Source organism: Zootoca vivipara, chromosome 10, assembly GCF_965207765.1.
Source record: "Zootoca vivipara chromosome 10, rZooViv2.hap1.1, whole genome shotgun sequence".
NCBI lineage: Eukaryota > Metazoa > Chordata > Lepidosauria > Squamata > Lacertidae > Zootoca > Zootoca vivipara.
Genome location: NC_142593.1, coordinates 11,912,285 through 11,925,188, shown reverse-complemented (window position 1 = coordinate 11,925,188; position 12,904 = coordinate 11,912,285). Strand labels below are relative to the sequence as shown.

General features: G+C 44.4%; 1 protein-coding gene across 1 annotated transcript in view; it reads left to right on the top strand.

Annotated features, from left to right (window-relative positions):
* Positions 1–12,904, top strand: part of ROR2 (ROR family WNT receptor 2) — a 160,584-nt gene that overhangs the window by 109,165 nt on the left and 38,515 nt on the right. The window contains exons 3-4 of the mRNA XM_035099905.3: positions 7,296–7,583; positions 9,732–9,762. Of these exons, the coding sequence (XP_034955796.2) occupies positions 7,296–7,583; positions 9,732–9,762 (319 nt within the window). The remainder of the gene's footprint in view (positions 1–7,295; positions 7,584–9,731; positions 9,763–12,904) is intronic.

The following is a 12,904-nucleotide window of genomic DNA, read 5'->3' as shown; positions in this document are numbered from 1 at the left end:
CAAAAGCCTTGCAAGTCAAACTTTTGGCTCCCGAATGCCACAAACCCGGAAGTGAGTGTTCCGGTTTGAGAACGTTCTTTGGAACCCGAACGTCTGACGCGGCTTCCGCTGCGCTTTGGTTTCCAAACGTATAGGAATTTGAACGGACTTCCAGAACGGATTCTGTTCAATTTCCAAGGTACAACTTGATATAACCCCCCCCCCCAAAAAAAATTGATTTTCTATACTTAAGTTTTTACTACTATCTTCAGTACATTTTATTTTATTTTATATCCTATTGCTATGGTTACTTTTTAAAATTAACCTGCAAATTGTTACCTTGAATAAAATTAATGAATATGCAAAGATATACAAGTATCTCCAGGAGTCTCCCAAGATTCAGCTTGACTTGTTAATCAGACATTGTCTGTGGTTGATTCCCTGTCTCACACCCATGTGGTGTAGTGATTAAGAGTGGTAGACTCATAATCTGGTGAACCAGGTTTGTGTCTCTTCTCCTCCACATGCAGCTGCTGGGTGACCTTGGGCTAGTCACACTTCTTTGAAGTCTCTCAGCCCCACTCACCTCACAGACCGTTTGTTGAGGAGGAAAGGAAAGGAGAATATTAGCCGCTTTGAGACTCCTTTGGGTAGTGATAAAGTGGGATATCAAATCCAAACTCTGCATGTACAGGGGACCAGCTAAGGGAAGGGCTCAGCCTCTCTCTGGACTAATCCTGCAAAAGACATAGAACCCAACACAGGACCTCTCCCCAAGTCTTCTAGTATATGCAGAAGACTCTGGGAAGAGGTGACACAATTTTTCATCTGCTTTCCAACTTTCCAAATACCACATTGGAGAAAGAGGGGAAACGGCAAGAGGACCTCCTGCAGCTTCTTGATTTCTCCAGAGCCCCATACGATGTTAAGCAAGACTCTGGCCTTTTTCCAAATACTCTGCATGTTTCAGTGGACCTAGTGATGGGGGCTGGGTCTGATTTCATTTCATGCCTTCTGCAAAGTCTGCAGTTCATAGGGAACTCAGGGAACGGTGAACTCACCAGAACAGAGAGGTTGTTGTTTATGGGAGTCTTGAGTGTCTGGACATTTAGCAAAACATCAGCTCTGAAGAATGACATAGTGGCCCAATATGGCTAAACAGGTGTGGATTATAGAAAGGGTTATATTTGACCAGGCTTCCTCAAACTCAGCCCTCCAGATGTTTTGAGACTATGGTTCCCACCATCCCTGACCACTGGTCCTGCTAGCAAGGGATCATGGGAGTTGTAGGCCAAAAACATCTGGAGGGCCAAGTTTGAGGAAGCCTGAATTTGACTGTGGCGCTGTGGGTTAAACCACTGAGCCTAGGGCTTGCTGATCAGAAGGTCAACGGTTCGAATCCCTGTGATGGGGTGAGCTCCCGTTGCTCGGTCCCAGCTCCTGCCCACCTAGCAGTTCGAAAGCACGTCAAAATGCAAGTAGATAAATAGGAACCGCTACAGCGGGAAGGTAAACGACGTTTCCGTGTGCTGCTCTGGTTCGCCAGAAGTGGCTTTGTCATGCTGGCCACCTGACCTGGAAGCTGTACGCCGGCTCCCTCGGCCAATAATGCGAGATGAGTGCGCAACTCCAGAGTCAGTCACAACTGGACCTAATGGTCAGGGGTCCCTTTACCTTTACCTTTATATCTATGTATTTATTTATTAAATTTATATACCGCCCTTCATCGTAAGATTTTATTTATTTATTCTTTTGGTAAGTGTGTAAAGCTGAATGCACAAAAGTTAAAGTTGTGAGTTACTTGTATTATAAAATAAGCTTTCTTTCTTTCTTACACTTTGATATAAAGTACGGATTTTAAAATACAGTCATACCTTGGTTGGCGAACGCCTTTGTGAGCCGAAGGTTTTGGCTCCCAAACACCCGGAAGTGAGTGTTCCAGTTTGCAAACGTTCTTTGGAACCTGAATGTCCAACGTGGCTTCCGACTGGCTGCAGGAGCTTCCTTCAGCCAATTGGAAGCCACACCTTGGTTTCCGAATGTTTTGGAAGTCGAACAGACTTCCGGGACAGATTCTGTTCCACTTCCAAGGTACCACTGTACACAGCTTTGTACCTTTTTGAGCAAATAACTGCAGCGCAGAATTTGGAGAAGTGTCAGAACTGAAGGACAACTGCATTCTGATTTGACTATAATCCTGGGAAGTGTGAATCAGGCTGTTTTGCTTTAAAATAATGGGCCAAATGTATTCCTGAAGCCAGCAAGTTCCCTTGCCAAAATTCCTCAAGGTTTGCTGCTATTGCTGAATTTTCTGTGGCGTGTGCAAAATTGTCCAGCATTTTCATCAGTGCTTTTGCCTCCAGCAGTTGACTCATATGCTATCCCTTCTTCAGCCAACCCACCTTAACCAGTTACCTTCTCTTCTGCTTTGTGCCTTGCACCCACCCAATGCCACCGACCAAGAAATGAGCTGGGGGAAATTGAAAGATAGTTTTATATAGACATTCTTTGCACAGCTCAACCACCACCCAAATCTTTGGCTGCTATTTCTTTGGGGGGGGAGGGAGGGGGGCAAACTGCACTATACCTAAATATCCCGAGTAGCGCTGGGCACGAAGGAACGAAGTGATCTGTTAGGAAATGTTTCCAACAAGAAAAGCTTCTCTAAAATTTGGTTTAATTTACTCTGCCGTGATTTGAGTTTAATTTACTAGAACTTCAGATACTCTGGTGTATGCTTACTTATCTTTAAACATCTGAGAGTTGAATAAGTGAGCCTTATGTTCCTAAAGCTACTGCTGACATGCACTCCTCATTGCTCCAGCATCTCGGAACAGAACACCCTTTTAAGAACAACTTTTTGATTACCGCAGGCCTTTCCCTTTACAAGCTATTTCATAGCACGAATTGCAATTTGGAATGTTATACTGTGGAACATTCTAATAATTGCGCTCGGCTCTCTGCCAGCCTGGGTGCTTTCTGGCTGCGTAGCACACACCTATCCTGTCTGAATCAACCTGTCGAGCATCTGATGCGCAGTGAAACTAAAATATGGTGCATTCATTTTAAGGCAGTCTTCATTATAGCCGAGCATGGATGTGTTCAATTCCGATCCTGTTTGTCCTTATTTTGCAAGCTGCTCTGTTGCTGTTGGGTGTTTTTTTTTGACAAATTTGTTTGCTTCCTCTGGATAGCTGTGTTATGAAGTGCAAATCCATGTGTTGTATTTGAAATGGCTACATTAGATACACATTTGGGCACCTGGTTTACGGTACTTGATGGATTTTGTTGGAGCTATTAGATATGTAAACAGCCTGTAAATGCAAACGTAGTTTATCAGGTTTTTATAACAGCAGCAGAAACAAAAAGCAAAGCCGAACACATCTGACGGCGGAAATAAGTTCTTGAGAGAATTGTTCAGTACAGTGGGGGAGCATGCAAATATCGTCATGAACTGTGAGACTTTGGAAATGTCTCTGAAGAATGGAATGGCCACCAAACTGAATGCGGTCTGCCTGCCCAACAGCTTAAGACCATTCTAGAATCATAGAATTATACAGCTGGTGGAGACCTCAAGGACCATCTAATCTCATGGTTCCCAACATGGGGCACATGCCCCACGGGGGGCGGCAATTCATTTTTAAGGGGGGCAATTCGAGAATGAGTTATTACAACGAATGGCCTTTTAAACTTCCTCCACATGAATAGGATTTCATTTTTTGAATAATAAGAATTATATGTCACCGGGGTGGGGGGGGGTCAGGATTTTAGAAATGCTTAGGTGGGGCATGGCCAAAAAAAAAAAAAAGGTTGGGAACCACTGGTCTAATCCAACCTCTGGCAATGCAGGAATCTCATCTAAATCACCTGTGATAGCTAACCATCCAACCTCTGCTCAGGGGCGAACAAAACATGAATGGTACCCGGGGTGGGGGTGGGGCAAACCGACCATACGGTGCATGCACAGCGCTGCTATGTACGGCTCATGCGTGCACCGTCCGTATGGTGGCAGGATCGCCTGCTTGTGGCTGCAGCCACCGCCCGTATGGGCGGTTTGCTGATGGCGCCGCAAACATCTGCGCGGCTCTGCTCGCTCCCTCTGCTTCACGCGCCCAGCCCTTTGCCCCACTCCATCAGAAGAGTCAGGCATCACGTGTGTGAGAGAGGGAGAGACAAGCTCTCTCTTTCCCTCTCTCTGCCCACACTTGCCTCCCCCACCCCACCCCACTCTGCCCGAGACTGTGGCGGGGACTCTGAGGCAGCGGCAGTAAGAGCAAGAGCAGACGCAGGCAGCGATGGTGTGCCTTGGGGAGGCGGTGGCCTTTGCCGCTGCCACTGCTGCTGCGCCGGCTGCTGCTGCTCCTGCCACCCCTCCGTCCTTGCTGTGCGGATGAAGCAGTGGCATCAGAGGGTGTAGCCATGAGCGGAGGATCCTTTGTACGCGGCTGCGGCAGCAAGATGGCACCTCCGTGGGGTGCCCTCTTGTCACCCTGCCAGAGATGGTGCCGGGGGCGATGCACTCCCTCTGCCGCCCCCCTTTCCTATGCCACTGCCTCTGCTTTAAAACTTCCAATAAATCAACAAAATTTGTGACTTGATAATAATCCAGGCATGCGGAACTATATTCAGCTGGCAGGCCAATTCCTCATTCGCCACTGCCACCCTGGCGCGGTTAATCACCAGCCATCACAATGGTGCTAGGTGACCGGTTTTTGCCTGCACAGATGGAGCTTGCTTAGCTCCATGCACTGCGCTTTGGAAGCCCTGACAATCAGTTTGGCAGGTGCCAACTAGCAGGTCATCAGCAATGCCTGGACCCCCCCCCCCAACTGGCCCAGTAGCATCTCTACTTCCTCCACTCAGGTGGTCCACAGCCTTGTGGGCCAGATATGGAGGCCTAGTGGCCTAATCTGGCCTGTGAGCCACAAGATTCCTACCCTTGTTCTAGGCCTTGACGATCATGATGTGTGTGAGACCGTTGCTGAGTCCTTACTTGCTTGTCCTTCCGTTGATCTTATTACTTGCACCGTGAATTACATATGGTGACCGAAGCCCTACATATATGCCTTCCAGGAAGAGAGGATAAGCTGGAAGCAGAAAAAATAGGGATTTTTCTGTGGTGGCTAGAGTTGTGGAGCTGATCCCAGGGACACGGGTAGCGCTGTGGTCGCAGCAGCGGGAAGGTAAACGGCACTGTGGTCATGGCAGCAGGAAGGTAAACAGCGTTTTTGTGTGCTCTGGTTTCTGTCACAGTGTCCCATTGTGCCAGAAGCCGCTGTTAGGTCCATCATGAGACGTCTGCCAGCTTCTAATCACAGATACCAGCAGCCTTCAAGCAAGCAAACTTGCCTTATTATCACTCCCTAGCATCCCACTGCCAGAGTATTGCCTCCTTCCATTCACCACTTTGCCTCCTCCAAGTGGAAGAAACCTGGGCAGTGCTGAATGTCACATCCATTGCCAGGTGTGTCCTGTTGGATATAAAAAAGGCTTTCCCCTTGGCCTGCCTTTATATCCACTCAGTTGCCAAGTGCTTTTATGACATCACAAGAAACCCACAGCCAATGGCAACAGCTGGGGAGGCATCATCTTCATTGCTTTGAGCCTCACAATGGCGGGTGGACCTATCAGTGATTGTGTGCTTGTTTATTCGGGGCACAGATGGCGCTGTGGTCTAAACCACTGAGCATCTTGGACTTGTCGATCAGAAGGTCGCCGGTTCGAATCCATGCGATGGAGTGAGCTCCTGTTGCTCTGTCCCAGCTCCTGTGAACCTAGCAGTTTGAAAGCACACCAGTGCGAGTAGATAAATAGGTACTGCTGTGGCAGAAAGGTAAACTGCATTTCCATACGCTCTGGCTTCTGTCACAGTGTCCCATTGCTCCAGAAGCGGTTTAGTCATGCTGGCCACATGACCTGGAAAGCTGTCTGTGGACAAACGCTGGCTCCCTCTGCCTGGAAGCGAAATGAGAGCCACAACCCCAGAGTCGCCTTTGACTGGACTTAACTGTCCAGGGGTCCTTTACCTTTTTAATATGCTGATCCCCCTCCTTTTTATCAATTAGGTAGGCTGTAATAACTTTTTAAAGGTTGTTTTTAATGAGGGTGTGTAAGAGATAGGGGCCTCTTTTTTACTGCGTTGTCCAGCTGATGGTATTTGGTATTGTTTTTATATAGTTTCCAGTTGTTTTTATATATGAATCATGGGTGCCTATTTCCCCCTGATTTGGGTTTTAAGGATAATTGTGGTAGGAATTTGGCATAGGACCTGCTACTGCAGAGCTTGTTTGTGCATCACTAGGAAATAGCCCAGCAACTCAGCAGGTGTGCAAAGGATGAATAAAGAAAATGGAGGGGGCACATTGTTTACTAGAAAAGGAGCAGGTAACAATAGGCAAAAGCAAGCCAAAGAAGTGGTAGTTAAATTATATCCATTGCAATAGTGTTCTGTGAGTGGGAAGAACTTTCTGCCTCAAAAAATTATACAGTGGTGCCTCGCTAGTCGAATTTAATTCGTTCCATGGGTCTATTCTTATAACGAAAGATTCGTCTAGCAAATCCCATAGGAATGCATTGAATTTTTTTGAATTTTGTTTTTGCCCATAGGAATGCATTAATTGAATTTCAATGCATTCCTATGGGAAACCGTGATTCGCTAGATGAATTTTTTGTAAAACGAATTCGTCTAGCGAGGCAACCTCCGCTAGAAAAATCCTTTCTTTAAGCGAAACTTTCGTCTTACAGGGCGTTCGTTAAGCGAGGCACCACTGTAAAAGGCAGGGTGTTATGTGCTATGAGCAAATTCAATCACAAAGCTGAATAAAAATATTAAAACAATCATTTGCAACTGAAAAATTTATTTTTTACTAGCAATGATTTGAACTACCATATATGTATACTGTACTTTAGGCTTAAATTATTTCATTTTATTGCTTAGTTTTGTGTTTGCTAATAGGAAGTAACAGAATATTGTAAGTAACCACTTTTTGTTGAAGAGCATGTTTTGAGCATGCTAATTATAAGCTGAAACAACCAGCTTCCTAATTTTTCCAACGCTGTCATGAATCGTTGAAGTAAGGCGTGAGGATTTCTGTTCAAGTGACAAATCAAATTTTTGGTTAAACTTGTTTCTACAGAAGCAGAGAACTGTCAATCCAGGTCTCAGATAATCACCTCTCTATCTGCACAGATAATGCTTAATTTTAAAAACCACAGACCTGAAATGATTTTCTTAAACTATTCATAAATAAGTGCCCCCAGGCAGTTGCTTATCCCAGCTCAGCTTTGATCTCTTTTTGACCTTTTCCCCTTTTCAGGCTACTTTTTGACCTTTTTGGAACCAGTCAACAATATCACCATAGTCCAGGGCCAGACGGCAATTCTCCACTGCAAAGTCGCAGGAAATCCATCGCCAAATGTCAGGTGGTTGAAAAACGATGCGCCAGTGGTTCAAGAACCAAGAAGGATCACCATAAGGAAAACAGACTATGGCTCGCGACTTCGAATCCAAGATCTCGACACCACTGACACTGGGTATTATCAATGCGTGGCTACAAATGGGATGAAGACCATCACTGCAACAGGAGTTCTGTTTGTAAGGCTGGGTGAGTCACTTTGTTTTAAAATGTGGCTTTTATAGCTGGGTTTATTGCTTTATAGACTAGCTCCTAGTTTTCACAATCACAAAATGAGAAATTAATTCACTGGGTGTCCCCCCCCCCATTTTCTTTTTTTCTTTTTAGAAAATAAATTGCAACATGAAAGAAAATCAATAAAGTCCTTGCCTGAGGCTTCCTCCTCAGCACAAAAGGTCTGGGTTGAACCTGATACCATTTACTAGTAATAAAAGAAAGTAGATGCAGATGGAACGGTCTGTAAATATGAAGTTCAGAGAACAGCACAAATGTGAAATAAGGTTTAGTCTTAAGGCACAGAGAGGCAAACTTCCATTACTTCACATTTCACAGTACTGCTTGAACTCATTCTGTTCTCACTGGCCAGAAAAATTAAGTAGCTGTTCCCCATCTGGTATTCATATCTTTGGCCCCAATCTTTGCACATGATGCCTGTAGCAGCTAGCAGCTGACTCTTGGCTAAAAATCAAGGTGTGCATTTTACTGTACGGAGGATATCCCCCAAAACTGTATTGACTGAAGTAATAAGTTGCACAGTGGGTTTTGCATTGGGGTACAGATCAGTTTGAAGTCTTTGTTGTAATGGCACTAACAATGAAGGATGCTGTATCCTCTATGCCTATTTATTATAATAATTGCCACAGGTGACTTAAGTGATTTATTTATTTATTTATTATTATTATTATTATTATTATTATTATTATTATTATTAAAATTTATATACTGCCCTATACCCTGGGGTCTCAGGGCGGTTCACAGAATAAAATCAAGATATAAAACCACAAAACATATAATAAAAATAAAAACAACAACCCAATAGCCCCCTCCCCCTAAAAAAAAACATTTTAAAAGGGCATAGGATGTAAATCAGATCAACCAAAAGCCTGCTTAAAAAGGAACATTTCTGCCTGACGCCTAAAGGTGTATAATGTGTATAAAAGTGTATACACCTAAAGGTGTATAATGAAGGTGGCAGGCAAACTTCCTTGGGGAGAGAACTCCACAGATGGGGAGCCACTGCAGAGAAGGCCCTGTTCTCGTGTTGCCACCCTCCAGACCTCTTGAGGAGGAGACACATGAAGAAGGGCCTCAGAAGATGATCTCAGGGTCTGGGTAGGTTCATATGGAAAGAGGCAGTCTTTGAGGTATTGTGGTCCTGAGCCATTTAAGGCTTTATAGGTCCAAAGCAGCACTTTGAATTGGGCCCGGAAACTAATTGGTAGCCAGTGCAGTCGGACCAGGATCCGTGTAATATGTTCAAACCGTCTTGCTCCTGGGAGCAACCTGGCCACTGAATTCTGCACTAGCCAAAGTTTCCGAACTGTTTTTAGAGGCAGCCCTTTGCAGTAATCTAACCTTGAGGTTACCAGAGCTTAGTTAGTTAGGCTATCCCTGTCCAGATGGGGTGTAGCAGGGCCACCAGCCAAAGCTGATGGAAGGCACTCCAGGACACTGAGGCCACCTGAACCTCGAGCGACAGCAAATCACAGCATCTCATACAGTGGTGCCTCGCTTAACGAATGCCCTGCTTAATGAAATTTCCGCTTAACGAAAGGATTTTTCGAACGGAGGTTGCCTCGCTAGACGAATTCGTTTTATGAAAAAATCGTCTAGCGAATCGTGGTTTCCCATAGGAATGCATTGAAATTCAATTAATGCGTTCCTATGGGCAAAAAAAAATTTCAAAAAATTCAATGCATTCCTATGGGATTCGCTAGACGAATTTTTCGTTATAAGAAAAGACCCGTGGAACGAATTAAATTCGTCTAGCGAGGCACCACTGTAATTATCTGTTTTTGCAACAAAGGTCATACAGCAGTACCTGTGAGTCGTGTTTTAACGGTTGAATTAGCTTTAATAGTGTTTAGCAGGAGAATGTTGCATTGACCAATAGGAGAGATGCTTTCTTGTGTATACAAAACCTCATTTGCCATATTTGATCCAGCAGTTATAAGTTACTGATTTGCACTTCTGAAAGTAACACAAAATAATAGTGGGGTGGAAAATACTTTTCCCCCCTACACTGAGGAAAAATCATTGTTAAAAAGATTGTACTTGTTTTAATTCTGTTTTCCAAGAGCCAGAGCTATTTAATAATTTCTGTTTATTCATTTATAGGTCCAACACACAGTCCGAACCACAATTTCCAGTAAGTACTCCTTGTGATTTATTTACTGGGTGCCCTAAGTTATTTTTGATGCAAAAGGCTCAGTAATAGAACCATTAAATGAAGATGGAAGTCATCTCATTTCTTTACTTTTCAGAACGATTGAAGAGATCTTTGGAGACAAGCATTGTGCTTTATTTGGTTTCATTTTGACAAAATTGTCTTGCTTTGTTTCTGCAGGCAGGTTTTCCATTTTAGAAGGGCAATATAGCACTACATTGAGATGGTATTTGTACTGGTATGGCGATAAACACTTAATGTTAGCAGAAAACAGCCTTGCATCCCTATAATTCTAACTTTTACCCAGTTTATTTTACTATTACCCAAAAACTCAAGTTAAATCAGATTCTGAAGATGTTATTTTTGAGTAATCATTGTAATATGAATTGGTTTGTACTTCATGATTTGTACTTGGCCATAATTTATCTCAATTTCATATTAAATGGGAATGTTTCCCTTTCCCTTTCAAGATATCTGAATGTATTTTGCATCCATTTATATAATTGCAAAAATTTGCTTGTATTGTATCTCAAGGGTTGAGGAGATAAGACTGCAGAATTGGAAACTAAATTCATAATATTGTCAAGTGTGAGTATTATCTCATTTATCAAAAGGGCCTGAAGGACAGCCAGAATGTATGACTCAGATATACTGTAAGTTCTTATTTTCCACCCCAAAAGGTTAAACTTGTTTGGGGCCACATGGAGACAGAAATTTATAGGAGAATGTGTGTTTATTCTCTCGGTTACTCACACACATATCAATAAAGAGTTGAATTGTCCATTGTTCAGCTTTTGTTTCATGGCTGTTTCATGTTCTCCGTTTTCGAGTCAGGATTTTATTTCTTTGTATCAAGCACCCATATATGTTCAGTTATTTCATGCTTGCATGTTTATTAGAGATGACTGGGAACTATTGACTGGGAAAAAGTTGGGTGAATTTGGATTCAAATACCCACAAAACTCCCAATACCCATCCCAGAATCTCAGACTCTAGAAATCCTGCTCCAGTCGTGCATTTAATAGTTTTCCCGACCATGTGCCACTACAAAAGCAACCCCTGTCAGATTTATGGAGGAATCTGCTAACAATCCTCCTCCTGCTTGGAAACAGGTTCTGTCATCATGCTTTGTCAGTTTAAGAGGCTTAGGTACAGGGCCGGCTCTAGGGGAAGGCTGGGTGGCGCAGGGCTCCAGGGCGCCGTGCTGCCAGGGGGGTGCCGCGCTGCGCCCGCCCACCAGCCATGGCAAGAAACAGGGCGGGGGGCTGCGCCGGAGCGATCTCTGCACCACGGCGCCCGGGCGCCCGACATGCTTAAGACGGCCCTGCTTCAGTACATATGTGGCAAGGTATAATGTACCTTTAAAAGCTTCTAGACGACAACAACAGCAACAACGATTTTATTTTTTGTATCCCACCTATCTGACTGGTTTGCCCTAGCCTCTCTGGGTCGCTTCCAGCATATACAAAAACATTAAAAAAATGTAACATTATAAACTACCTGATACATGGCTGCCTTCAGGTGTCTTCTAAAAGTTGTGTAGTTCTTTATCTCCTTGGCATCTGATGGGAGGGCGTTCCATAGAAAGGGCGCCACTACCAAGAAGGCCCTCTGCCTGGTTCCCTGAAACCTCACTTCTCGCAGTGAGGGAATGGCCAGAAGGCCCTCGGAGCTGGACCTCAGTGTTTGGGCTGAATGATGGGGGTGGAGACGCTCCTTCAGGTATACTGGGATGAGGCCATTTAGGGCTTTAAAGGTCAGCACCAACACTTTGAATTGTGCTCGGAAACGTACTGGGAGCCAAAGTAGGTCTTTCAAGACCGGTGTTATGTGGTCTCGGCAGCCACTCCCAGTCACCCGTCTAGATGCCGCAGGAGCATGCACCACTCTGGCAAGACAGTCTGCAGGCTGGTAGGGTCTCAGCCTGCGTACAAGACGGAGCTGGTAGACAGCTGCCCTGGACACATAATTAACCTGTGCCTCCATGGACAGCTGTGACTCCAAAATGACTCCCAGGCTGTGCATCTGGTCTTTCAGGGGCACAGTTACCCTGTTCAGGTCCTACCCTATATAGGACCTTAATCCTGTATCGTAATACTGAACTCATTCTCCAAGTGTTCATCCGTTTGAAACCAAAATGGCACCATCCACAGACAAAAAATAAGTATTAGCAGGTTCAGGGCGACCCTTAGGCTTTCAGAAGTAAAGACAACTTAGGATTCCCATTCAATCAGAACTGAGAATGCTCAGCAGGCTTAGAATGCTGACTGACCTGAGGGGGGACTGGATTGCAGGTTGAAGTGGAGTGTACTGGGAGAGCCGATGGGAATCTGGGTGGAACCCCAAGCAGAGCACTCCACGCTGCAACATTTTGTTACAGGTCCCACTTCTAGGTACCCGTGTTTCTCCAAAAATAAGACACCGTCTTATATTTATTTTTCCTTAAAAAAAACAAAAACATACTATGGCTTATTTTCAGGGGGTGTCTTATTTTTTTCCTCCTCCTGCTGCTGCGGCCGGCATTGCTGCTGCGCCTATCACTTATGTCTTATTTTCGGGATATGGTTTATATTCCTTGAATGCTTAAAAATCCTGCTATGGCTTATTTTATGACTACGTCTTAAAATAGGGGAAACAGGATATATGTTGTTATGTTGTGGGTTTTTTCTTAAAAGCGTATGAAGGAGGGTTCCCAATTAAGATATATATTGTCTAATGCTAATTTCATTGTACAGTGGAACCTCAGTTTACGAACGCGATCCGTTCCATGGAGGCGTTCGTAAACGGAGGCGTTCGCTCCCCGAAGGGACGCTTCTGCGCATGCGCAAATCGCTTCTGCGCATGCGCATCCGACACCACGGAACCCGGATGTAAACACTTCTGGGTCTGCGGCGTTCGTAAACGGAGGCGTTCGTAAACAGGACTATTTGTAAACCGAGGTACCACTGTAGTTCATAGCTATTTCTGGCAACACGATTGGAAATATAGTTTGTCGCTTAAATATTTAACTTTCCTAATATTGATTAGCCATGGGTCCAGAAGATATGAACTTTTTTGGCATTTGGTACCGTGTTTCCCCCTTTTTAAGACACCGTCTTATAACTTTTTTTCCTCAAAAAAAACC